This window comes from Diplodia corticola (genome assembly GCF_001883845.1).
Source record: "Diplodia corticola strain CBS 112549 chromosome Unknown scaffold35, whole genome shotgun sequence".
Lineage (NCBI taxonomy): Eukaryota > Fungi > Ascomycota > Dothideomycetes > Botryosphaeriales > Botryosphaeriaceae > Diplodia > Diplodia corticola.
Window position 1 is genome coordinate 312722 of NW_017971514.1, and position 25532 is coordinate 338253.

At 58.2% G+C, this 25532-nt stretch overlaps 5 protein-coding genes across 5 annotated transcripts; 3 read left to right on the top strand and 2 right to left on the bottom strand.

The window, feature by feature from the left end:
* Positions 1 to 116: 116 nt before the first annotated feature.
* BKCO1_35000105 (transcriptional repressor sin3p) lies at positions 117 to 5775 on the top strand (the record flags this gene model as incomplete). The annotated part of the gene is made up of 8 exons (XM_020274730.1): positions 117 to 232; positions 386 to 465; positions 543 to 1333; positions 1392 to 1492; positions 1554 to 2256; positions 2307 to 2780; positions 3034 to 5130; positions 5185 to 5775. 8 exons carry the CDS (start codon positions 117 to 119, stop codon positions 5773 to 5775), a joined length of 4953 nt encoding a protein of 1650 aa, XP_020129157.1.
* Positions 5776 to 6761: 986 nt separating this feature from the next.
* Positions 6762 to 10160, top strand: BKCO1_35000106 (dna mismatch repair protein; the record flags this gene model as incomplete). The annotated part of the gene is made up of 1 exon (XM_020274731.1): positions 6762 to 10160. One exon carries the CDS (start codon positions 6762 to 6764, stop codon positions 10158 to 10160), a length of 3399 nt encoding a protein of 1132 aa, XP_020129158.1.
* A 1219-nt stretch (positions 10161 to 11379) lies between these two features.
* On the bottom strand, positions 11380 to 11838 carry BKCO1_35000107 (beta and gamma crystallin; the record flags this gene model as incomplete). Its single annotated transcript, XM_020274732.1, has 1 exon — positions 11380 to 11838. The coding sequence occupies one exon, from the start codon at positions 11836 to 11838 to the stop codon at positions 11380 to 11382; it is 459 nt and encodes a 152-aa protein (XP_020129093.1).
* A 5214-nt stretch (positions 11839 to 17052) lies between these two features.
* On the bottom strand, positions 17053 to 17709 carry BKCO1_35000108 (cytoplasmic protein required for cell viability; the record flags this gene model as incomplete). Its single annotated transcript, XM_020274733.1, has 2 exons — positions 17053 to 17420; positions 17484 to 17709. 2 exons carry the CDS (start codon positions 17707 to 17709, stop codon positions 17053 to 17055), a joined length of 594 nt encoding a protein of 197 aa, XP_020129094.1.
* Positions 17710 to 20942: 3233 nt separating this feature from the next.
* Positions 20943 to 24077, top strand: BKCO1_35000109 (lipase regulator 1 protein; the record flags this gene model as incomplete). Its single annotated transcript, XM_020274734.1, has 8 exons — positions 20943 to 21045; positions 21113 to 21157; positions 21223 to 21810; positions 21862 to 22194; positions 22256 to 22537; positions 22594 to 23147; positions 23204 to 23670; positions 23726 to 24077. The coding sequence occupies 8 exons, from the start codon at positions 20943 to 20945 to the stop codon at positions 24075 to 24077; spliced, it is 2724 nt and encodes a 907-aa protein (XP_020129152.1).
* Between the last annotated feature and the right edge of the window lie 1455 nt (positions 24078 to 25532).

Here is a 25532-nt window from a genome sequence, read left to right on the forward strand (position 1 = left end):
TCGCGAGCTGATCCTCGGGGGATTCGTCGCATCGAGTCCCATTCCGCCGACCGCGTACTCCGCCCGTCGGCGTCCCAAACCAGAGCACCCTACTCCCGCCGCAGCGGGCTGTCACCATGAATCCAGCAAATCGCGAGGGCTGGCCTCCGTCGCAGGGCCCGCAGGGTGGAAGTGCCTCACAAAATAATGATCAGACACAGGCGCAAGCCTCTCGTCCGATAGCTGGGTATGGGTAAGTCTGTCTCTGGGTTTGGCGCGCTCACTGCGACCTGCCGGCGCGTTGTGTGGAGTGTTTTCGCAGAGTCGGAGCTCTGTCCGAGCCTCCATGGAACCGCCGGGTTGACGTCTATCCTGGACATGCGCGTGCTGATCCGTGTCTTTGCAGGTCGAGTGCTGCTGGCTCGCAGCAACCTCCGCCCCAGCAGTCCGCCCAGGGGAACGGCCCTGTGCTTCCTCCACCAAGCGGTATGTGGGCTGTACATGCACAGATAGATCACTGTGTATCCATGGGCATGCACACGGGCTGACCCAATCACCTGCAGCACCTTTTTTTTCTCCAAACCAACCTTCAAGTCACAGTCTGCCCGGAATTGCGGGGTTAAACCAATCTTCCCAGGCTCCAAATGCGCAGGCTTCCCAACGAGGTGCATCGGCAGGTCAAGAACCAGCAGGGGGACCCCAGGCGCATCAAACAGCGGCACATGGTGGCCCCGGATATTCCCTGCCGGGGATCAGCCAAGCAATGCAATCGCAACAGCTCGGACAAACACAACAAGGAAATAATGATCGTGATAGGGAGATGCGGGACGACAGGCATGCGGAAGATCTCGCAATGCAGGCCGAACAGCGGGAGCGCGAAATGAGAGAACGGCAGCAGATCGAGCAGGCGCCGCATGAGAACCACGCTGGCGCGATACATCTGCACCAGCCCGTGGCCGTTGGCCCACAGTCTCGCGTCATACACGGCCCGAACGGTATTTTGGGTAACTCCACGCAGATGGGTCCGAGCTCCATGTCCCAGCCACCCGCGAGCATATTCACGTCTGGATCGGGCCAGCAGCAGAGCGAGGGTGCCCGTTTGCAACAGCACCCCGCGCAGGCCCCGCAGCAGCAGCAGCAGCAGCAACAACAACAGCAGCAGCAGCAGCAACAGCAACAGCAACAGCAACAGCAACAGCAACAGCAGCAACAACAGCAGCAACAACAGCAGCAACAGCAGCAACAGCAGCAACAGCAGCAACAGCAACAGCAAGGTCTCATGGTCCCATTTGGGGGCCCCCAGGGCATGCAGCAGTCCTTGGCTATGGGCCAAGGACAGCAGCCTATACTTAATGTAAGCGATCATTTGTTTGCTACGAAAGCGAATGACGGGTACTGACACTGTATCCTAGGATGCACTGAGTTACCTAGATCAGGTAAAAGTGCAGTTTTCTGAACATCCCGATGTCTATAATAAATTCCTCGACATTATGAAAGATTTCAAGAGTGGAGCGTAGGTTCTTTTGTGATCTCATCCATATTGATAGCAACGTCAGCTCTAACACCGATCCTAGTATTGATACTCCTGGCGTCATTGATCGAGTGTCATCGCTCTTTGCAGGACATCCCAACCTCATCCAGGGTTTCAACACTTTTCTTCCTCCCGGATATAAGATCGAGTGCGGAACTGGTGGAGATCCAAATGCGATCAGAGTCACGACGCCGATGGGCACAACTGTTCAGTCCATGCCGGTGCCCCGTCCGTTGTCGAACCCTCGCAGTGTGCCTGTTAATGGCGATGGACCAGGCGCCTCTGAGAGACAGTTCTACGAAGCGACTTCCCGCGGACCCGGAGCTAATTGGCCACAACAACAGCAACAGCAGCAGCAGCAACCAAGCGCTGGCCCTGAGAATGCCTACAGCCCAAGCCGTCCGGTTGTCCAGCCGCATTTCGCGCCTCAGCAAGGACAAGGTCATCAGGCGCCGATCTCTCCGGAACATGCTAGAGCAGAGCAAATCACAGCCGCCGCGCTCGCGCATCAGCAAGAACAGAGGGGTGTGTCCCAACTCAGCAATGCCGTTTCAGCTGCCACTGGTGGTTTGTTGAACAGGCCTGATCTGATTTCTCCTCCAGGTGGAGCTCCGAACCAATTGCCCGCGCAAGCTCTGAACGGCGTTAGCCACTTGGCCCAGCAAGGCGCCGCCGCACAGGCCGGACTGGACAAGAGAGGCCCCGTTGAGTTCAACCATGCCATCAGTTACGTCAATAAGATCAAGGTAAGACGTCTGCGGCGGCGAGGTTAGGCATCGGCTAAGAACTCTCGCAGAACCGCTTCGCAACCCAGCCCGACATCTACAAGCAGTTCCTAGAGATTTTGCAGACGTATCAGCGTGAGTCCAAGCCGATCCAGGATGTTTACGCACAAGTGACGCAGCTTTTCAACTCTGCACCCGATTTGCTCGAGGACTTCAAGCAGTTCCTTCCTGAGTCTGCAGCTCAGCACAGAGCCGCGCAGGCCAGACAGGCTGCTGAAGAACAGTTCATGTTCAGCAACGTGCGCGGTGAGCCTGCGAGTACCCCTCAGATGCATCACACCCCGAGGAACGAGCAGGGCTCTGGTCGCCTCCCGCCGGTCGGCAACTTTGCGCCAACACCTAGTGCTAGCCGCGACAACAAGAGGAAGCGGGGTGAAAGGCAGGGCACAGTTGCTAGCTCGACTGCCATGGCTGCGTCGATACCGACCGAGGTGCCCGGTGCGGGGCAGAGGAGTGTATTTGCCCAGACTGGGAACATCGCGAAGGTGAGTTGAAAAGTTGATACAGGCGGTCCAACTGAGTGAGCCACATCACGTGTCCACGAGTCACCCTTCAAACCCTTCCCGCGTCCACTTTTGACAGGGCGTTGTCCATTAACCCTTATTTCCAATCTCCCAACTCCCTTCCCTCCCCGCAAAACTCCAAACCCACCATACAGCGTCACCCGAAAACACTCAACCTCAAATTCGGAATTGCCGTATCATTGCCCGAATTCGCCGACTAACGAATCTCAACCAGCGCGCGAAACAGCAGCACGGTGCGAAGTCGGCAGCCATGCCCGACGCCACTCCGGTCTCACCTACACTGACACCCGCTATACCCGAGCCCATGGCACCTACGACTTCCATGTCGGCCACTGCCGAAGAGCTGGCGTGGTTTGACCGTGTGAAGAAGTACATCGGCAACAAGAACACCATGAACGAGTTCCTCAAACTCTGCAACCTGTTCTCGATGGACCTGATTGACAAGTCCCTGCTTCTCCATCGCGTTCACCAGTTCATCGGCGGGAACCCAGAGCTCATGGGCTGGTTCAGGAAATTCCTTGGATTCGACGGCAAGGAAGAGTCTCTGGAGAATCAGCCCAAGCCGCCGACTGGGCGCGTCGCTCTTTCGAATTGCCGCGGTCTTGGCCCCAGCTACCGCCAGCTGCCGCGCGCTGAGAAGATGCGCCGCTGCAGTGGTCGCGACGAGCTTTGTCACTCGGTTCTGAATGACGAGTGGGCCTCTCACCCAACCTGGGCATCCGAGGACAGTGGCTTCGTCGCCCATCGCAAGAACCAGTATGAGGAGGGCCTACACCGCATTGAGGAGGAGCGCCACGACTACGACCACACGATCGAGGCCTGTATCCGCACCATTCAACAGCTTGAGCCCATCGCCCAGCAGCTGCTCAACGCCACTCCAGAGGAGAGGATGCAGTTCACGCTTCCCACCAACCTCGGCGGCCAGAGTGAGACTATCTACAAGCGCGTCATCTACAAGATCTACAACCGCGAACGCGGCAATCAGGTCATCGAGCAGCTTTTCTCGACGCCTTACACGGTCATTCCGGTATTGCTGAACCGGATGAAGCAGAAGCAGGAGGAGTGGAAGGCGGCTCAGCGTGAGTGGGAGAAGGTCTGGCGCGAGCAGACGCAGAGGATTTTCTGGAAGTCCCTCGACCACCAGAGTGCAAGCGCCAAGGCCGCAGACAAGCGTCAGTTCCAGGCCAAGACTTTGCAAAACGAGATCCAGGTCAAGTATGAGGAGCAGAAGCGCCAGCGCGACATGCAGGGTCTCGTTGTGTCCAAGCACCAGTTCGAGTACAGCTTTACCAACACCGAGGTCCTCCTGGATGCCTCCAAGCTTCTGCTGCTGCATGCGGAGCACGGAAACTCGACCGACTCGCACAGGCTTTATGGTTTCATCAAGGAGTTCGTCCCGCTCTTCTTCGGGCTTAGTGCCTCGAAGTTTGAACGCGAGATCGGTTCGCCCCAGGCCGAGTCCACTGACGATGAGATGGGCGGCATGGATGACGGTTCCCGGAAATCGCTCAAGGTCAATGGCAAGAAGGATGATCTTCGCCGCGGTGTTCTTGACCCTAGCCGCAGTGGGAGAACTTCGCGCAAGGACGCGGATGAGAGCAACGCATCCGGCAGCCGTGGTAGCACACCTGAGGCAGGTTCAGCGGCCGACGAAGAAATGGTTGAAGACGGAGACGTCACCACTTCGGTGCCGAAGGACACTACGGCGGATAGGTGGCTTGAACATCCTGCCGGCGGCAACAACCTCGACATCCAGGACATCGCGCCTGATGGGCCTTACAAGCGGGACACGTACAACATGTACTGCAATCTCCCGATCTACTGCTTCTTCCGCATGTTCGTCATTCTCTACGAACGTCTCTCGCATCTCAAGCAGAATGAGGAGCATGTCCATCAGCTCGTCGCGCGGGCCCAGCACGCCAAGCCCGCTCTCGACCTCAACCTCATCGACAAGCGTCCCGAGGATTTCTTCCGCGATACTTCACCAAAGGCAAACTACTATGAGCAAGTGCTCGAAATGTTCATGGACCAGATCCGTGGTGAGATCGAGATGCCCCAGATCGAGGAAACACTCAGGCGCTACTACCTGCAGAGCGGTTGGCAGCTGTACTCTTTCGACAAGCTGTTGAGCTCGCTTGTTAGGTTTGCCTTCGCTCTTCTAAGCAGCGACGCTAAGGACAAGACTTGGGATATTTACCAGCTCTTCCGCAAGGATCGCCAGCAAGAGGAGACGACTCACGATGCAGAGCTCAACTACCGGAGGACAGTTGAGAAGTACTCCAAGGACGGAGACGTCTACAAGATTTCTTTCGTAAGTTGCTTGCTTGAGGAAAACCCTGGCCGACAAATCACTAACGCATACCAGGACCAGTCACGTTCGGTCGCGCGCGTGATGATTTTCAAGAGGGAGGAGCCTACATTCGACACCAGGCAGACCAGCCAGGAGCAGAACTGGCGCGCGTACCTTTCTTCCTTCACCCGCATCAGCGCAACTGAAGGCGTTCCAGCTGAGAAAGTTAGGATACCCTTCATGAAGCGCGACGCGCCCGTAGACGACGACGAGCAGGCCGAGTCATCGCAAGACGTCAAGAGCGAGGAGTCCTTGACCATTCGCATCGCGCTCGAGAAATTCACCATGGTTTTCGAGCCTCCCACGAGCGAGTACCTGCTCAAGAGCGACCGGGTGCGTTCGGGTGGCAAGGACGGCGTGGCCGAGGCGGAGCAGGAGCGTGAGAATCGCGTCAGCTTGGCCAAGGAGAAGATCGTCATGAACAACGCGTGGATGAGGGACCTTAGCAAAGACGTCGTCGACGGCCGCAAGCAGAAGTTCCAGCGGACGGTTGCCGAGGGCGCCAACGCGCGAGCACCCAGCGTTGCGGCTGCGGCTGCTGCGCCGACGGAGGAGAAGGCGGCCGCGACGGGCGGCGAGCAAGACACGGAAATGGAAGGGGTGTGATCGGAGAAGGGGGTAGTATTCTATTGGAGCTTCGGTGGGGAGTGGGAGCATAGTTACATGGCCTACATGCATGCATGGGGTTGCGAATCACGAACAAGGTTGCGGCTGGGATGAGGGATGGAACAAAGGGCGTGGTGGGCGTTAGCGAGCGATTTCGATCTCACACATGGCGCGATTGATGTCCTTGAACGACAACCTTTTTTTTTCTCTCTTCATTGTCCTTTTCACCATAGCTTGTGTTGTGTTACTCTTGAACTTTTGACGCGGATGGAATGGATTGGCAAAGTGTTTTTTTTTCCCTTGTACTATCTTTCGTTGGCTATCGATTCTACCCTATCTTTGATGTCTTGTTATGACTGATGATGCATAGTGATGGTGGTTACTTAAGGATGGATCTGATGAAGCTTTCCAAATATACCTAACAGACAATGTTTCTGTCGTCTTTACTCTTCGGTTGACTTCTGATTTTCCAATGCCTTACATTGTTTGCCCTTCCTCATTCGAGGTGTCCACTGGTGCACACTCGAGAAGTTTTCCTCCCGTGGCCAAGTGAGGTAGCGTTTAGCGTCTCAGTGCATTGGTTCATCGCAGGCAAAGACAGCAGCGTAAAGAGATGTATTAGTACTACGTTCATGAAATGAACTTGAATAATGCCTAGCGTCACGATGGTGGAGGTGCCCGGTGGTGAGCCGCCGCGCCTTCCTCTTTCCTTGCTGGTTACGTCACGCGTCTGCGTGAAGGCCTCACTATTCCACAGATACGGCAGGAGCCTACTACCACCCATCTCCCGGCCCTCTCTCATGAGTCACACTTCTCTCAAACATCTCCGAGTCAAAACCCCCTCTTACCTCTTACTTTTTCCTGCGAACAGGGTAGTCAGGCATTCCATACCGACAAAGACCACCACACCCCATTACCGTCCTCAAAATCTCACACACGCGCCGCACGAGCCAAAAGCCTAGAAGAAGAAAAAAGCTTCCCTCACCATGCCCGTCCCCTCCGCTGCCACCGCAAACGCCGACGACGACGACGACGAAGCAACCAGCCATCACCCCCACCACCACCACCACTCCTCCGCACCGCCGCCACCACGGCCACCACCACCCTCGCCAGGCACTCGCAACAGCACCACCGCGCCCCCTCCACCCCCACCACTCCCTCCCCATCCCTCATCAACCACGTCTTCATCAACATCCATCCGGCCCCTCCCGCCGCAAACCGCCCGCGCCCTCCGCTCGTCCCTCACCATCGTCGACCCGGCCTCGGCCGTCAAAGAGCTCGTCGACAACGCGCTCGACGCGGGCGCCACGTCCGTCGGCGTCGAGGTCTCGGGCGGCGGCACCGGCGCCGCGGGGCTCGACCTGGTCGTCGTGCGGGACAATGGCCGCTCGGTGCCGCCGGTGGGCGAGGATAGGGTGTTGCTTGGGAGGAGGCATTGTACGAGTAAGGTGAGGTGGGGGGCTGGGTGTGCTGGGGAGATGCAGATGGTGGGGGGGTTGGGGGAGGGAGGTGGTGGTACGAGTGGTGGTGCTGGTGGTGGTGGTTCTGGTGGGAATCCGGCGGTGCTTGGGTTTAGGGGGGAGGCGTTGGCGAGTTTGGTGGAGGTGTGCGAGAAGGTGGAGGTGACGGTGAGGTGTGAGGGGGAGAGGGTGGGGGAGGTGTTGAGGTTGGGGAGGGAGGGGGAGGATCTGCAGGGCGTGGCGCCGAGGAAGGTTGGGGCGCCGGTCGGGACGACGGTCAGGGCGGAGGGGTTCTTTGAGAGGTGGCCTGTGAGGAGGCAGGCGGCACTGAAGGAGGCGGAGAAGGGTGGTGGTGGGGGCGGGGTGATGAGGAGGATCAAGGGGCTGTTGCAGGGATACGCGCTCGCGAGGCCGGCTGTTAGGTTGTCGTTGAAGGTGGTGAAGGGAAGGGGGATTAAGAACGGGAAGGAGGGAGGGTGGACTTATGCGCCGAAGCCGGGGTTGGGGCTGGGTGGTGGGCGGGAGAGGGTGGCGGATGCGGTGTTGAAGGTCGTCGGGAAGGGCGCAGCGGCGCAATGCATATATGCTGCCCAGGAGCTGAACGGATACCGGTTTGAGGCTTTCCTACCAAGGGCGGACGCGGAAGGCAAGGAAATTTCCGGACTTGGCCAGTTTCTTTCTGTCGACGCGAGACCGGTTTCCACAGCTCGTGGAACCCTGAGCTTGATCGCAAAGGCTTTCAGGGACAGGCTGAAGAAGGCCAACCCAGCTCTGGAGAACGTGAAGGAACCTTTCCTGAGATTGGATATTGGGTGTCCGCCTGGTAGCTACGATCCGAATGTGGAGCCGTCAAAGAGCGACTTACTGTTCGATGAACCCAAGGCTGTGCTCAGTGCCCTGGAGGACTTCCTGGACATTTTCTACTCATCGGCTGGTCCGCAAATGGAAACAGCTAAAATACACGAATCCAAAGTTCCGACGCAGCGAGAGATATCCCTGGTTGAGGATACAGTCACAGCGCCTGATTCAGAAGCTCAGAAGAGTGACGACGATGTGACGACGTACAGTGACATATTTGATGAATTTGTCATGATCCCGGCCACGGATGTGGCCCATCCGCCCGCTTCTTCGGACTCTATCGCCGCTACTCTTCGCAGTAATACGGAGATGGAAGATGTTGAGGATCCACGGCCAAAGCGAAGGCGCACATGGAAGTCCAACATGTACGATTTTGATGAAGATGATGTTCTCGTTGACGATGGCAATGGAGATGCACAAGGCAATCCGGACGTGGACCTTGCAGATGAGGACACTGAAGAGGCTATGGGCCATGTCACTGTGTCCAATCCATGGACAATGGCGAAGATGAACGCCAAGATCCCAAAACCGAGCGTGGCAAGCAGTCCAGAGGTCGCTCACATGCGGAAGCAGAATACGGAGCCTCAGCTTGAGCTACCGACAAGCACACCTCCCGAATCTCGTATCTCACTTGGTGGAGCTTATCTGCCAACACCGCAGGCATCGTCTCCCAACTACGGCCAAAGTGCCAGTGTGGCCCGTTGCGGAGGCTTTGGTGGAACGAACTTGACACAAAGTCCGGCCACTCCGAGTGCAACCTTCGCTAAATCCCCTAACAGTCACCTACCGTTTCCACAGAACTCTTCTCGTCAAGTCGACGATGATGGATTCGTTCCTGTGCCGCCACAACCAGTGGGTGGTGGAACTGTTAACTCGGCTAAGACAGCGACTCCGAAGAGGTCACGTCTTGGAGGTCCTGGAAATGCACGGTCTGGCCGTAGAGGAATCAACAAGCCGTTCAAACCTCCGATCAACCCCGAAAGAGACAGCTGGTTCTCATATACGCCATCACAGCGACCAAAAAGATCAACAGTGTTTCTAAGGAAGAACAAAATTCCTGCAGCAGGTGGGGATGACGCGCGTAATGAGTATGTGATGAGCGGTGGGGCAGATGGTGGTGGATTATCCGACGGTCACGATCGTGATATTCGGCATTGGATGGCCTCAAACACCACACGTGTCGGTAGGACGCAGTCTGATAACGGACCAGGCATTCACGAAGATGCTGCATCTATTCAAGACAGTAGTGTCGCCTCTGAAGAGACTCGCCCAGCCCTCCAGCAGAGATTGCCGGCAACCCCAGAGGAGCTTCGTATCCGCAACTTTGATTTCAACATGAAAGCGCCTGCACCGTTCCCGCGTATCACGCAGAGTAGACTCACAGTGCAGAACCGACCGTCAGCAACGTCCCAGAGGGACGAAACGGAAGAGCACACACGGCAGGAGACAGCTGACACCGCTGCCACCGCCCAGCCACTCCGTCGTAGCTTTCGTCGCCATGCAGCAGCCCGGCCGCCCCCTATCGTTGAGAAAGCTCTCTATGCTAACGAAGAAATCGCCAAACAGCCTCTGCAGTCTCATCCACAGCTTGGCCAGTCTGAACGCCAGCAGCAGCAACACTCCGGCACCGGCACCGGCTTGGTTCCTCTACGCCGTCTCTCCACTCGTCAGCAATCCCGTCGTCGCACAACATCCAGCTTGCCGCTCGAGCGCGTGCCCGACGGAGCTCAGATGCAGAATGTAGCGCTCATCATTCTCTCTTCGGCCGCCGCGGCGCTTTCTACCAAAAGGACCACCTATTCAGCGCTGCAGGAAGATGATGTCGCTCTGTCGTGGGGCGCTAGTGGGGATCTAAAATCTCCGTTTGCCAAAGCCGGTGACGACGATGTGACGGCCTATACAGCGGTTGTGCAGAGCTGGGCCGATCGACTTGGGAATTTGCTGATGCGGTTCAGGCTTGATGGTGTCGAAGGTCATGGTGTGGAGTTGCGGCAGGATTTGAGCTTTGTGCTCATGGATGCAGTGGAGCGGTACAGGAGGGGGCAAGTCATGATGGAGGCTTCGTGAAGGATAGTGGTGTGAGAGGTGGGTTTGCAAACTTACGTCCGGTACGGCATGTTTTGTGGGAGATCTGTCGGTTGAGTTGCTGAAATATGGCTGTTTCATGTGGATTCCAAGGATATTGCTGAATTTCAAAAACAAAAGGGATTGGCTGGCTCTGGTGAGTGAGGCAGATCGGTGGAGTGGCCACTTAGCTTCAGAGGGTGATAACAGGTTGCTTAGGTCTCGTTCTTGGCTGTGCTTTAGCTGTTTGATTACTTGCTTGAACCACTGAATGCCATCGAAAGACCACAACACATATGAGTTACGGAGGGTAGGCAGGCCAGCGAGAATGACTCAAGTGTGTGGCATGTGCGGCCGTCGTGACTACGGTACCGGACAGTTCGCTACCACTATCATCACCGCACCCACGCAAGCAAGCAAAACATTTCGCAGTTCGAGAACTTCGAAAACAATAACCAAGAAGAAAGGGATACTTAAACAGAGAAGAAGTAAGCGGTCAAGGAAAAAAGGAGCGTTGGGCAAAAAGGCAAAACTACATGCTCCGCCGGAGCGGAGCACGCAGAAATCCCAGTCAACAGGCTCTGTCCGTTGAGCCCTCTAGAATTTTTTGCGATTTGCCAGTGTGTACGGGAGTCGAACGCAGACAATTGGATTGCCAGTGAGTCGAATCGCCGACGCCCACACCCCGGCTAAGCCGGACTGTAGACGCCGGCGATAATATGGGGAGTGCTGAGACGATTCATATAGGGGTATGTGAAATAGGTTGGCAACGACGCTCCCTTCAACAAAAGTGCGTACAGAAACGAAGGCCGAAATCTAATATTTACAATTGAATAAGATGTTCTCTCCATACGTACCGGGAGCTTCTGATATCCAGAGGTACGGAACGTGGAAACCGGAAGAAAAGTAGCATTAAATCCGCCGCCGCAGCAGCAGATAAAAGAGGATGCCAATGAAAGAACAAAGAAAAGACCCAAGAATGACCTCCCGATCACTTTCCAGCTTCCAGAAAAGAGAGCGAGACCGCGTCTTCTCTTCCCTTTTTTTTCAACCGATCAGATCAGATCAGAATGAAAGAAGAAGAAATCCACGACGCTCGCTCGATCCGTCTCCGTCCGTCCCCCCCCCCTCCTCCCCTTTCATCTCCGGAGCTCATCTCATCTCATCTCATGCATCTCATCCACCTCACCAACAGCAGCTCAGCTCACCCCCCCTAAAAACCTCAAAACTGCTGCCCAAAGCAATCAATACTGCTCATCCGGTCGTTCCAGCCGATGGTGCGCAGGTCCGCGACGGACCAGTTGGGCCCGACGTCGCGGCTGCCGCCGCGGCAGTCGCGGTCGAGGTGCAGCCGGCACCGCCAGTTGCGCTCGACCACGTACACGGACGACACGCGGTCGTTCCACCACGCGTCCAGGTTGTAGCACAGCCCGTGCCGGAACGCCTGCTCGACGCACCGCCCGCCGCCGTTGGCGTGCTCGCAGTAGCGGACCTTTTTGTAGGCGTATTGGCGCTTGGTGAGGGGGTGTGCGGGCGGGTCGGTGAAGGGGTCGGTGGTGGTGTTGAGCGTGGTGGTTTCGATGTCGGTGGGGATGGCGCCGCCGGTGGAGGAAGGGAGGGCGGTGCTGGTGGTTGCGGCGAGGAGGATGGTGGCGAGGGTTGTGAGGGTTGTGAAGTGCATTTTGTCTTCTTCTTTTTTTTTTGTGGTTTTGTGTGGGGTTTGTTTCGTCTTTTTGGCTTGTTGGTTGGTTTTGAGGGAGTGGATGTGGTAAGCTTGGCTCAGAGTTGTCTGATGTCCTGGTAGAAAGGAGTGCTTGTTCGTTCAGCGGAGCGGAGCAGAAGGAGTTGTTGAGGAAAGGCATCTCGATTTATAAGTTCACGAGGTATCGCCATTTCTTGTCTCTATAGACGTGGTGGACAAAGAGTCTATTGATGGGTTGGGCTGGGTCGTTATTGAGGGTAGAGCCTATTGAGACCTGTATTGGGATCCTTGGCGTCCGCCATGTAGAGGCGCGAGTGACTTGAAGGTAACAAAAGCTGGCTATTGTTCTGAAAGCTTTGCGTCCTAGAGATTCGAGCTAGCTTAGTCTGGAATTGTTGTCAATGCTATGCCGTACAATAATGCTACAGGGCTCCAGAAATCCGCTCGTTCGTATGTACTGTACTTCAAAGTTACAACAACGGGAAAGTGGGGCAGGGGTATTCAATAAGATGCAAGCAGAAGATACATCGTCCCTCGACCTATGAGTTTAAGTTAAAGCAGACTCGTGTACAGATATTCGATATTCATTTACCACGCCGGTGTTTGGATGAAGTGCCCTCCGCGCCTAAAGAAAGCACAGTGCCCATGCTGTCGGCAGCCAAGCCCCAACAGCCAGGCATTTCCTTTGTATGTCGCCACCCTCGGGCGCCGTTATGCCGAAGCCTTGGGTTTCTTTGCCACATCGTAGTTAGTCACCGAAACTCCATCCAGGGTTTCAGGGACCCGAACCAAGAACCTGCGGTGTGTTGAGCAACAGAAGTGCATGTGAGAAGTCATGCTTGGCCTCCGTATCCCAAGCGGTGTAAGGTACCAAGGCACATTCACACGCCCAGCGTTTTGGGCCTGCGTAGATCTATTGCAGACGGATGTGGGGCACGGGAAGTAATATGGAGAAGTCCGCAGTATCTTGTGACATGCATGCTATTGAAAGTAGTCAGTTTGTGGCTATACAGCAGTGCAGTGAGTCATGTCAGTTTCATGCCTGATCATTCCACAAGTTGCTGTCGCTTCTACATGGGAGGGTTTTCGTGACTCTATAGTGATTGATGCGCTCCAGCCTGCTTCGCCTCCCCGCGCTGTCTGTCCACCTTTGCGGGCGTCAGGGTGTACTGCTCTCCGCGTCTCCTGCATCTTTGCTGGCTCTCACTGCTGTGCGAACGGAGAACGGAGAATTTACCCCACAGATTCACCGAGCTCTCCAGCATGTGGGTACTTGAGGGGACTTCCCGTTCGCTCCCAGCCACACCACTGAGCCGCTTTCTCGGACGAGCGGGAGCGGGGGAAAAGATATAGAGTGTCTCGCATACACAAACCCATGCTAACGAAGAAAGACAGGAAGGCAAGGATGTAGCCGCAATGCCTAGTGATTGCCTTTAGTTCTGCAAGTAGTTCACATCGCGATCGCAGTATCTATCCCCTGTAGCCTCTGTGGCCTGGGTAAATTCGTTCCAGCCCACCGGGGACCTACAGTACCAAGGTTCGAGCGCGGTGAAAGAGGGGCGCGAGGTTCGCTAAAAGGAAGGGACCGGCAAGGGTCCAACGGTAGGTTGGATCGGCAGCACACCTTGTATTTCCTCTTCTGCCGCCTCCTCTTTGTGGAAAAAGGTGGGCGAGGGTATATTGGAACACCGGCAGGGCTGACGCGGCATGGCGTGCTGCACCAAGGCCCCGTGAAGATTAGTGCAAGATAATCACGGGGTGGCATGACGGCGGAGGCGTATTAGATGAAGTGATGATTGGTGAAGTTGCGGGAACAGCGGGAGGCGAGTGGCTAGATGAGAAGACTCGGAGACGGCAAATGTGACAGTAATTTGGACGGGTTGGCGATGGGTGAGCAAGAGGGAATAGCGTGGCTGACGCGGGACAGCGCGGGTCGAACCGAGGAGCAGACGTCTAGCCCTGTTTGGGGGTTTGTATATGTCGACATGATACAGGAAAAGCTCAAAGGTCAACACGAGAAGCAGTTGCGTAACGTTCGTGTCTCGTTATCGGAGAGAAGGAGCCACCAACGAATGAAGACAGACGGGGTTTCCGCACATGTTGGCATACACAGTAATACCAAAGGGAAGGATGCCCACCCTGGAGCACCTTGGCGGTCACTTGCAAACCCCCAACACGGAGACGGTGAACAACGAGGGTCCAGTATGCTCCTCATGGGTGCCGATACCTCAGCCTCACCAGGCGTTCCGTGCTGAGTGAGAGGCAGATGCCCGTAGTGGTGTGCGGCGTGCGGCTGAAGGGTGGAGACTGCACGACGGAGGAAACAGCAGCGTCACATGCTGACGGACGCCTTGCTGTGACTGCTTGCGCCTAATCGGTATGCGTGATGTTGTTGCGTGAACACCCCACGTGTGGTGGCCGTTGCACCAAACTCAACAAGGCAGCCGGCAAAGGCAGGCCCACGGGCTGATGATGTGATGACCAGCCATATCGGAGATGGCGATTAGCTTTCTGGCCCAACTGTGGGGTTGGGTCAGGTTAACCGTTGGCAGGCAGGTTTCCCCGTGCCCTCGGCGGCGCCAGTCCCGCCCAGCCTTGATTTACGGCCGATTGCCCCAGCCTCCCGCGCCCGGGCGCGTCCGGGAGTGCACTGTGCGGTGCGTGAGGTGAGCGGCTTCCGGAAATAATACGCGGGTGATAGCTCCGTCCATGGGAAAGACAGGACCCTGGTGCATATTGTCCAGATTGCGGATTGGATTGCTGCACTTCGCAGCTGCCAGTAGGTAGCGCCAGCGCCCGCGCTCTGTTCCCAGCGCCCAATCCCGTCCCATGACGCACACGCGCATTACATATTAACCTGCGGGTGACGCCGTTGGGGGGCACAGCGAGGGTCAGGACGAGCATGGAGCTCGCGTGGCGGGCCACAGGGCGTGGAGAGGCAGCTGTGGCTCTCGGTAAATTGTCGTGGCGTCAAGCAAAACACCAGGCTCTGCCTCGCTCCGGCGTGTGGCTGGGCCAAGGAAATTGCCGCTTCATGCGTGGCCCGTCTGCTCTGCTCTCTCTCTTCTCAACCCTCGGTGCGTACCGGTAAGCGAGTCCGTGAGTCCGCGAGTCCGCGAGTTCGCGAGTCCGTGACGTACGACCCCGGGATTTGGGCGTGGCTGTCGCACCTGTCGCGCCGACTTGATTGCCACGGCCACTACTGGCACCTGGCGCCCGTGCAGACGGGGGCCGCAACGGCCGCATTTGGTGCGCGCGGAGCAGCAACCGGCAGAGCCCGTGAGCCCGTGAGCCCGTGAGCCCGTGAGCCCGTGAGCCCGCTCTCCAAAAGTCCATACCCACTCGCCTGCAGTGCCTTCGCCCCTTTGTTACAACCGCTCCGCGAGACACGAGCGGCCTTCGGCCCGCAGCCAATACCACTGCTCCCGGTGGAGCAGGAGCGGCCTCGAGCAATGGAACCGCGAAGATCAAAGGGACGCCGATCAGATCATGTTCCGATTGCCCGTTGCTGCTGCTGCCGGTGCCGGGTGTGGCGGCTGCTTCGGAATTATCGTCGGATACTGACCGTCTTCAGCCCGCCGTGTTACTATTAGGGGATGCCCAAGGGACCGAAACACGAATGCCAGTCTGCCGTATGTATGTGCTGCAACTCCATCCAGCAACGCCTCGGCTCGCCGTCGCTGTCATTGGCCCACGCGCCGCCGCCGCCCTCTGGGCTTACGACCCTCAACACCCAGCGGCTACTTCCATTGCGCATTTGCCGTCGCGGCCTTTTCGGGAAAGTCGGAAAAGCACGCCAGCCGCTCTTGGGGGCCAACCAGCAGACACGAAAAATGCCGCGAATATCGTGATGGTCTGCACCTTTTTCTCACACCGCTCTGGCTCGCAGCTCTTGGTCTTCAGTATTGAATAGATGAGCGGCAAGGCTCAGCGCCTTGTCCCTATTGGCGTTTAGCACCGCGGAGTGTGCTCCAGGTTCGCCGTCAGGCCAAGAGCCAGTTCTAGAGCAGCTGCTAGACATGGTGCCGCACTGCGCCGCTGCGGGACGTCTGCGCATCGCCTCTGCTTTCGGCATCGCGCCACAGACCGGCATCGAAGCGGGCGTGCGTGGGGACGTGGGCGAAGGAGCAGCTTTACGTTGCATCGAGACCGCAGATCCTGCGTGCCTGTTTCAATGCTCTTACGGAAAGATAATAAGCGATCGTCCAACTGCCTCCTGGCCCCCCTCTGTCCACGCCCTGTCGCCAGCCGGCCTGCTCCGGCCCTCCCCCATTCTGCTGGATCTGCGCGCCTCAAGTCTAGGTAGACTTGCACGGCGGTCAAGGGAGGGCCGCCTCTCAGGCGGCCCAGTGGCCAGACTGAACCACGCGCCAACGGACCCACAACCAACCCTGCAGCTCTCATCGGTGGAGTGCTCGTGGCCAGTTGCAGAAGCCCGTCGGTGGCAGCGCGTGGCCGTCGAGGTGCTGTGGGCTGTGGGTTGTGGGTTGTGGATTGTGGGTTGTGCATTGTGCATTGTGGGCTGCGGGCGAGAAGCAGCAGTTGCGTGAGACCGGTTCTTGCCGCGTGCTGTTTGGTGATTCATGAGAGTGGATGAAGTGAGCGTGAAACAAGTCATGTTGGCAGGTTCCGGCGATTCGACGGTGAGCAGGGAGCGGGAGCGGCGCAGTGGAGCTTGGAACCTGGGGGCAACCTCTTGTGGTGATCGGTCAATGCGCAGTAGGGGTGTTTTTCGTGGAAGCCCGCACTGTCGCAGAGCCCTCTACTCGGGTATCATTCTCCGGGCCACGGGCTCAGCTTTGGCCCCCGAGCCCTAATTACTTGCAGATGATCTGCTCGTCATGGATATTTTCCCAAGACGGTGTCCCTGCCATCACGGGAGGATTAGCTCACCCTCTCCAACGTGCCGCAGCCACCCGCGTAGCCGTCAGCAGTCAACGTCCGTATATTGCACAGAGGCTAACTGTTCGCAAGTCATAGCGCCGATGCCTTGTCAGAAGGAAAATCATGGGTGCGTGGCAATAGGCGCGACCGTGAGACCTAACTTTTCGCATTCGCCAAGGGAAAGCCTATAAGGCAACAGCAGCCGTTGCTATTTTCGTGGACCAGCACCGGCAAACCACTTTTGTTGCTCCCGATGCTGTCGTTGTCATTCATCCTGAGCGTACATCACAGGCCATCTCAATCGCTCGTTTACTCGCACGTGGAGAGCATCTTGCGGATCACGCCCATAAGCGTCCCGTTTTCCAGCGCAGCCGCCACCCGCTCCTTGTCGCCCAATTGCTTGTTCACAGCTTCGTCCGTGCTATGGGTGCCCTTCTTGATGCGCACGTCGACGCGGAATCGCGGTGGCAGCGCTTGCTCTAGGCGCACGCGCACGCCCAGGCCGATGACTGTCGCCAGCGAGCAATGCGTGATTGTGGGCGTGATCTCAACGAGGACTGTACTGATCGGCGAGCGTGGCGACGACGGGGGCAAGATCCGGATGTCAGGTAGATTGACGACGGCGAGCGAGCCCAGCGAAAGTGGGTGCTCGGGGTCGGAAATGGACGAGATCAGGTCTGCGTTGCGGTCAGCAAGCGGGGCACAAGGCGGGCAGCGGCGCGGCGCGGCGCGGCGCTCACCATATATTTCCTGCTCGTCGATGTCCTCGACCGACCCGTCGTCCGAGTCGTCCGACGATGGCGGCGCGTCGAACGGGTCGTTCAGGTAGCTATAGGGCGGGATGAGGTCGTCGAACAGGCCGACGCCGGCGCCCTCATGCTTCTTCACGGCCGACTCGCGGCGGCGCGAGGGGAGGTCGGAGGGGTTGAGGATGGTGGGGTTGGCGTTGTCCTTGTCGGGATCCATGTCGTCTGGCGTCTGACGCGGCGGGCGGGATGTGGACGATGCGGCGCCGGGTGTGGGGAGGCGTCACGATCGCAAGAGGTCGCAATTGCAGGATCCCGCAGCCGCGATGGCTTGTGTTCGCCGCCGCATCTACTTACGCATAGGTGCGTCACGAGCGGATCGGAGCCGGAACATCTGCCGCCGCCGCCGCCGCCGCCGCCTTCGCCGCCTTCGCCTGTGCCCGCGCTGTGCAGCTGCACTCTGCACTGCGTCTCGAGACGCCGGTGCCGGCCCACTCGCAGCAGATCGCACATCGCAGCAGACCTAGGTACCTAGGCACGCAGCAGAAATCCCCGAGGCCTCATCAGCGCGGCTGGTTCCGCCGCTGCGCTTTCCCAGCCCCGGCTCCCGCGCTGGATCTGCCCGTTTGGCGTGCCCCTCGCCGTCTTCACCACTCACGTCACCCGCGCAGCCGGTGGCCCCCTTTGCAATCTCTGTTATGCATAGCGCGTGGTCAGAAGACGTTTGATCGCATCAGCCCATGCGCGGACTAGTGCTTTGCCGCAGCGAGGGTTACTTCGTGGCTCCCCATATCGCCTGCCAGGCCTGCATGCAGACTAGTGCCTGATGCGGGACGTTGGAACGCACCAGCAGCCGGGCATCGCGCTCCACGAGCTGTCAAGCAGCGGCGCCACTGCAGCGCCGTTGCTTGGGAAGTGATTGACCGCTGCAGGTGGAGCCAATACCGCACCGCGCCAAGCCTGTCGCGCAGCGCTCTGGGCGCTGGCTGCTCGCCGGGCGCGCCTCTGCCAAATTGCTGCGTCTTTTGGCTGCCCACTGCTGGCCCGCTGCTGGCGCCCCCGCAAAATAACGTGCCTCCCACGCGCTACCCAGCCCCGGCGTGTTGCAGGCGGTAAGCGAGCAGCGCACGAGTCGGGCAAGATCGTCGATGGGTGAGGATCCCCTGCCGGCCAGGCACGCGGCCTCCGCCGAGCCTGGCGGACCCGGGGTGTTGGGATCCATCTCTTGTGCTACTTCGCGCCTTCACATGCGAAGGGAATCACCACCAGGAGTCGGACTGGCGATGAAGGATTCACCGGGAGCAGCCGATGCCCTTCATCACGCCGCGAGCTGTCAGGCGTCGGCCTGCTGCAACCCGCGCGCGCGCCGCGCGTTCCTGCCCGGCCGTGCCTCGAGCGACGGTTGCCGCCGTGGGTCCCGGGCCGGAAGTCTTCCAGAATGTCTGGCAAACCTTCTGGTGCCGGTTTCAGGCGTGTTTTGATGTGGGCGGCGGTGACGCGCGCGAGCCAGCTCTGCCGCCGCCGCCAGAAAGCGCCCGCCACACAGTGTGCAGCCAGGACGCGGTCATCATGTCGCGCGCGAGGCGCTGGACAGGCGACATCAGGATCATCGTCTATGTATGTACCTAGCACAAACAGTCGTCGCAACCGCCAGCGCCCACAGCCGCCGCCTGACCCTGTGACGGCTTATCCGACTGCCCACATACATAGCCGTTGCACGCCCGCCTTGCCGGAGCCGCCAGGGTCGCAGTGGCTGGAGCAAACAATCATCTCAACGAGATAGTGGCCTGCATGGCGCGGTTGCATGTCGCAGGATCCCACCGCCCGGGGTGCGGCCAATGCTGACGCTTTCCAAGCTCCCGGGAACCAGCCTGTTCAGGCAGTTTTATTGGCGTTCCTGCATCCGTGGCGCTGAAGGGCGATGATAGACGAGCCCGCGCTTCCATCGAGGCCGGAAGCTGCGCGGCCCGCACATGCTGCGGTCAGCAATCCATCCAGAGACCAAGCCGGCGAACAGACAGGCTTCCCGCCACGCCGCCTCTGCACGCCCTGATCCGAAGATCTGTTGCAAAGCCGCATAGGCGAGGCGAGCGCGTACAACACAAGGCATAGACAGGGCTGAGCGGACAGGGAGCGCGGCGGGCCATGTCGGAGCAGTGTTCCAGCCGCAGCGCGTCTGCCGGCGAGGATCTTGAGACGCGTGAGACAACGTGGGAGGCAGATCTTACAGCGCGTGCGTTAAACAGCAGGCCCATGATGGGCGGGCAGGCTGACGGGCCAGGCATAGACTGGTTTTTTTTATTGACGTCGTAAGCTCTTTCGCCAGGGCTGGTCCTCGTGCAGTCCGCTCATCTCCCTCAGAACAGCAGCCGTCGAGGCCGTCGAGGATTCGGCACCGGCGGTGGGGCCTCCTCGGCAAATCGAATGGCGAGTGTGGGTGTGCTGATGAGCAGGGCCTGGCGGGTGGCAGGCGTGGCAGGCGTGGCAGGCTAATCGCGCGCAAGCCTGACAGCCTGAGCCTGACGGCGCCGCTCCATGCTACCCCTGCCGCGCCGCGTTTGGGCGCCGGCGGCCAGCAGCACCCCGTCCCCCGCGCGAGGGGCAGCGCGGAGGCGCCCGTGGGCCAGCAGCGCCGGACAGAGTCAGAGCCGGAGCTTGAGCTTGCGCCTGCGCTTGCGCTGGAGAAACAGGGCGCCGGGCCGCGGCTCGATGCTGCAGTGCGCTGCGGCGGCAGCAGGCGCGTGCGATGCCGGGCGGCGCCAGTGGCATATTACCCAAATGCCAGACTGATGAGGAGCCGGAGCCAGCGGCAGAGCCCAGCAGGCCCAGCAAGCATCCTTGTCCCGCCCGCCGCTCGCTCGCGAGAAGCGTTGCGCATCCCTCGCGCGCGAGCTTGGCTGCCCGCGCCCACTTGCCTGACTCTCGCGGCTGCTCAGCGCATCCTGGTGGGTGCGGAGCTAGCTGGGCTATCTTACGTGCTCCTGGCCTGGCTTCCACGGTCCCAAGCGCGACCGCCAGACCGTTCGTCAATCCCCACTCAGGAGTCTCTACGCCACTGTTACTTGTACGCGAGAGCACCTGCCCTGCCGACAGTCTCAACGCTCTCCCAGACCGCGGCTCCACTCCTCATCTCAATGCGCCAGCGCCGCGCCCGCTCTCGGTAATCGGAGTGCGCACCCGCTGCCGCCTACTTAGGACGTCCAACCACACCCAACACGCGCGCAGCTCATCAGCAAACGAAGCTGACCGAGTGGCGGCTGATCCAACACCGACCTCCGAACCTCGACTTGCTGACGCCCCCCCCCCCACCTGCTCCCGATTGGCGCCCCGGCCTCGCACCGTCTGCTCCTCCCCGCTACAGCAATCCATCGCAAACTCACCGCGTCCCGTCCCGCCGCGCCAATAAGCTCCAGCGCGCGACGAGCTTCTTCCAACCTCCTCCGCCGCTGAGACATGGCGAGCGAGTCCACCGGCCGGCCTCTCCTACCCCAGACCGCACAGATGCAGAGCTTTCCTTTTGCGCCGCAGACGCTGGCGCCGCGGGAGAACCAGAGAAGTACGCCGCACCGCATGCGCCGTCATGTGTAGCTGCTTTGCGACTGCGAGCTGACCCGCCCCGCCAGACTATGTTTTCGTCGACGAGCACAACCGCCACAAGCGCCTCAAAGGTAGACTTCCGCGCGCCGCCGCTCTGCCTGCATCCTCGACAGGGAAGCTGACTTTGCCGAATCAGTGATGCGCGCCTGCGAGGGCTGCCGACGCCGCAAGATCAAATGTGATGCCGCCACCACAAACGCCTGGCCCTGCGCTGCCTGCATCCGGCTGAAGCTCAACTGCGTCCCGCCGACTGTCAGTTACGAAAACAAGGACTCGTTTCCCACCGGCTCGCACACTTTCGAAATCGGCGACAGGAGCCACGACTACGACCCCTCGCAGAGCGTTCAACACGTCCCCTCGCCGGGCGATTTCCAAAGACACCACTCGATCCAACATCCCATGGGCACAGAGGTCGGACCTCTCATGGGCCATCCTCTGCAAGCCTCCTACGCAGATGCAACTCGCTTGTACCAAACAGCGCCCTATGGTGGAATGCCTCCTGGACCCCCGCAGAGCCAGGAAAGCGTTCACTATGGCGCCATGCCTCCAGCCCCTCTGTCCAATTCGGATCAGATGAAGTACCATCCTCAACAAGTCTATCAGCCGCAGTCTGCGCCTTCCATGCATTCGTCAAATGAAGGCGAGCCGATGTGGAGGACCAACCTCGACACTTCTCAACTTACCGAGGCTCTTGGAGAGCTTAAAATCGATCACACAGCAATTGGTAAGCTACATCCACCGGAATCATCGAAATCCGTCATGCTGATGATCCTAGCACCGTACATTGCGAACCAGAAAAAATCCTTGGCAAATGCACCGCCAGTTGAAGAGTACGAGATTGAGCTCCCGGATGATCACGCCCCCGACATGACGATACGTATCCCGCCGGATATGATGCCGGCAGACCAACAGGCACTCAATTACTTTGAGTATTTCTTCACCAACATCCACCCCTACGTCCCAGTCATCAACAAGTCGTACTTCAACCAACAGTGGCACACGAACCGTTCCGCAATCTCTCCCCTCATCCTGGAGGCCATCTTCGCGTGTTCGTCCCTGATGCTGGATGATCCGTCACAAGCGAACAAGTGGTTGGCGCTCCTTGCCAGTACGTATTTCCATATATGTATCTTGTTATCTATCTGCTACGATTCTAATTTAGCTCTCAGAACACGAGGAAAGCTTCAAAGACGTCCCTCGCTTGAGCACGATTCAGGCTTTGATCCTTGCCCTGAAGGCACGGGAAGCTGTGCCCAAACGTGGTTATTTCTATAGGTCCTGGATGACGGTCGTGAACTGTGTTGCCATGGCCAAAGATCTTGATCTGGACACCCATTTTGAGCTGCATCAGATGGGCAAGCCCTGCGGCTCATCGGCACATGAATGTATCACAAAGACAAGAGTCTGGCACATGCTATTCCAGCTTGAGGTCATGGTCGGAGGACCTCAAGGTATGTTGAAATGTACACCCCTGCGTGGGTTTCAATATTAACTTTTTGTTTTTCAGGGCGTTCGGATTTCGGTGTTAAGGAAGACACTGTTGACTTCGACATTCCCCGGCCAATGTCAAGCCAGGAAGAGGTGGAGAATCAAATTTCGCGCCAGTTCGCTTACATGTTGCGCATCGTGAGGAACATTCAACAAACGACGATCCTCCACAAGACCCTTCGCAAGAAGACGAAGAGCTGGGCTGTCGAACCCTCTTTCGTGCAGCTGAACGATGCTTATGCTGCATGGGCCCGGGAGCTTCCTCGCGATATGCAGATTGACTATCCCACGGATGGTTCCCCGCCCTGGGTTCGGTCTCACTATGTTGCGAACTTGCACTGCTACCACTATCTCGGCCTCATCATGCATCACAGACCGCAGTTGCACTTCCACTATGAGTCTTTCGACCCGGTGTGGAAACAGCACATGCTGCTCTGTTATTCCGCTGCCAAGAACATGTGCAGGCTGCAGGAAGCCATCATCCGGGATTACAACCTGCCGGGCCTTCTTTGCATGCAGCGCGGAATCAGCTTCACCATATACTCTGTCCTGACCTGCACTATGCTTCACCTGGTAAGGAAATGTCCCAACTCATCATGCGTTACTTGCCTCTGACTGTCGATGATTAGGTTGCCATCACCTCCCCGGACCCGGAACTGAACGGTGATGCCAGGGATTACTTTGTGCGCCATATGAGGATTCTGGAGCAATGTATCGGAAACTGGCCAATGCCGGAGATGCAAGCACAAGTCAACAACCTGAGGGAGGCCTTTTCCGCGGATACCAGCAAGCCGTTCGAACTGAAGCCTTCGTTCCCCTTTGGTAGCCCGGCAATCCACAACAACCCCAGCCCCATCAGCGATGGTGGGTACCGTCATCGAGGCTCGGCGCAGGACCCTTCTTTGGAGCAACCAGGTCAAGTCAACTATACCCAGCATCCTATCACGCCGCCGATCTCCGCGAGCGACACGGACCCCAAGGCTGACTCTCCCGTAGTTCAGTCACTGGTCATGATGGCTGCGGGTCAGAGGCAACCCCAACAATCATCCATGCAAAATCAAGAACCAGTGCAATGGAACCCAAACAGAATCTTTGAGTAAGTGGCTGCATGTTTGTTGTTGGTGCAATGATACTGACTAGAGGGTGCACAGCCAATGGAATGCAGCTTTCGGTACGCCCCCTCCAAGTACTACGTCTCAGTCCTCCCCTCCTCTAAGACCGCCCCCGCCAGGCACCTACGAGCTTCGGACGCCACAACAGGAGACCCAACCTTCGGCATATTACCAGTCATCAAGCGTCTCGCCGCATACGCAACAAATCACCAATGTGCCGGCGCAGCTGCCTCCGCCCGTCTCGTACGCCGCACAAGCTCAGCCATACGTCACGCCGAGCATGTGGCAAGACGTCGTTGCCAGCTCCTTCAGCAATGAGTCCCTGAAGCGCCGATGGGACTATGGAGGCCAGGGGATGGTCGAGGGCCAAGTCCACAAGAGATCGAGATGAACAGTCCGCTGGACTGCTCCACCGCTCCCGCCGACTCGTTGTGCCTCCGGGATTCCTTCCAGCTTCAGGATCGGCCACCACCCTTTGGACTCAGCTTCCGCGTAATGCTGTCTATCAACGCACGCGCTGGTCCGTGCTGCCGCTCTCGTGGTAGATATTTCCTGTACGGACCCCGAGACTGGCTGGAGGGTGGCCGCAATCGACGATGGTACAAACCACATCTTCCGGAGTCGGTTTCAGATTTCAAGTCAAGACTTGGCAGTGTCTCAACAAGCGCTGAGGAAGAGCGACTACACCGACACCTCACGACTTGTTGGCCGGGGTTTCGATGAAACAGATGAGGTTGAGGATGGGGTAGCGAAGCGGCTGGAGAAGATGGATCATGGTCACCGGACATGGCCGGGTACGATATGTGGTGCGCGGCCTGTACACACACAGGCGCTAGGACATGTGGAGGGACAGGACGAAAAGATGTCGACGAAGTGGAGCCAAGCATGACTTGTGGTCACACAGCATGCGCTATTGGATCGTCTGTCACAACAGTGCAGCCGCGGGACGACGTGACGGCCAGGCACGTGTCATTTGCGTTGCTTTGCTTCTTGGCGTTCATGTAGCACGTTTGGGGGCTTCAAAAGGACGGGCGGGACGGACGGCGGTTTGGGAATGAGTAGCGGAAGTGACTTTTTCCTTTCAAGTTTCGGGTCGAAACGCGTCATTTGTTTCAGCGGCGCATCAAAAAATGGGGGTTGACCTTGGGCTGGGTTGGGCCGGCTGCATTTGCATTTCGTCCTGCATCTGCATCATCTCGCATTCCATCATTCTGCATCTCGCGCGTGTTTCTTCGAAGTTTACTGCATCCGGGGCCACGTGTGTGGGTCACGGCAGAGACCCTGCCGCCGGCGGACATGGAGGCGGCATGCATACTGCCTGCGGTGGCTGTGGCAATTCATGCGTAGGGTTGCATGGCTAAGAGAATGGGTTTTTTCCTGGTTGCCCTATTATACCCCTTTGAGCAATAGAGTCGAGTGAGAAGTTGCGTTCTATCTATGGTGTCGGCGAGGTCCGTGTTGCTGTGACACGCTGCCTTGATTTGATTGGGGCCGTCTTGTTCCTGAGCATGGCGTCATACGCGCGTACTTGTGGCAGCCGGCGTGGGAGGCTCGTTATTGGGATCTTCCCATCCGCGTCTTGGTGGACGCTAAAGCCGTGGCTGCGGGTAGTTAGTGATGATGATGTCGGGCAGCTACACAGGGCGGGAAGGGCAGCGAGTTTCCAGAAGGGGGGTGGGGAGCTTTGACGGCGGCGCTTGTTCGTTTGCTTGCGTAAAGCGCATTATTATTATTATCATTTTTTTTTAGGGCAAGCCGGGGAAAAGAAAGCCAGCTGCCAGGGACGCCAAGCCGCCTGAAGCGCAGGGGCCTTCTTTTTACGACTCGAGGCGCAGGCGCTTTGACT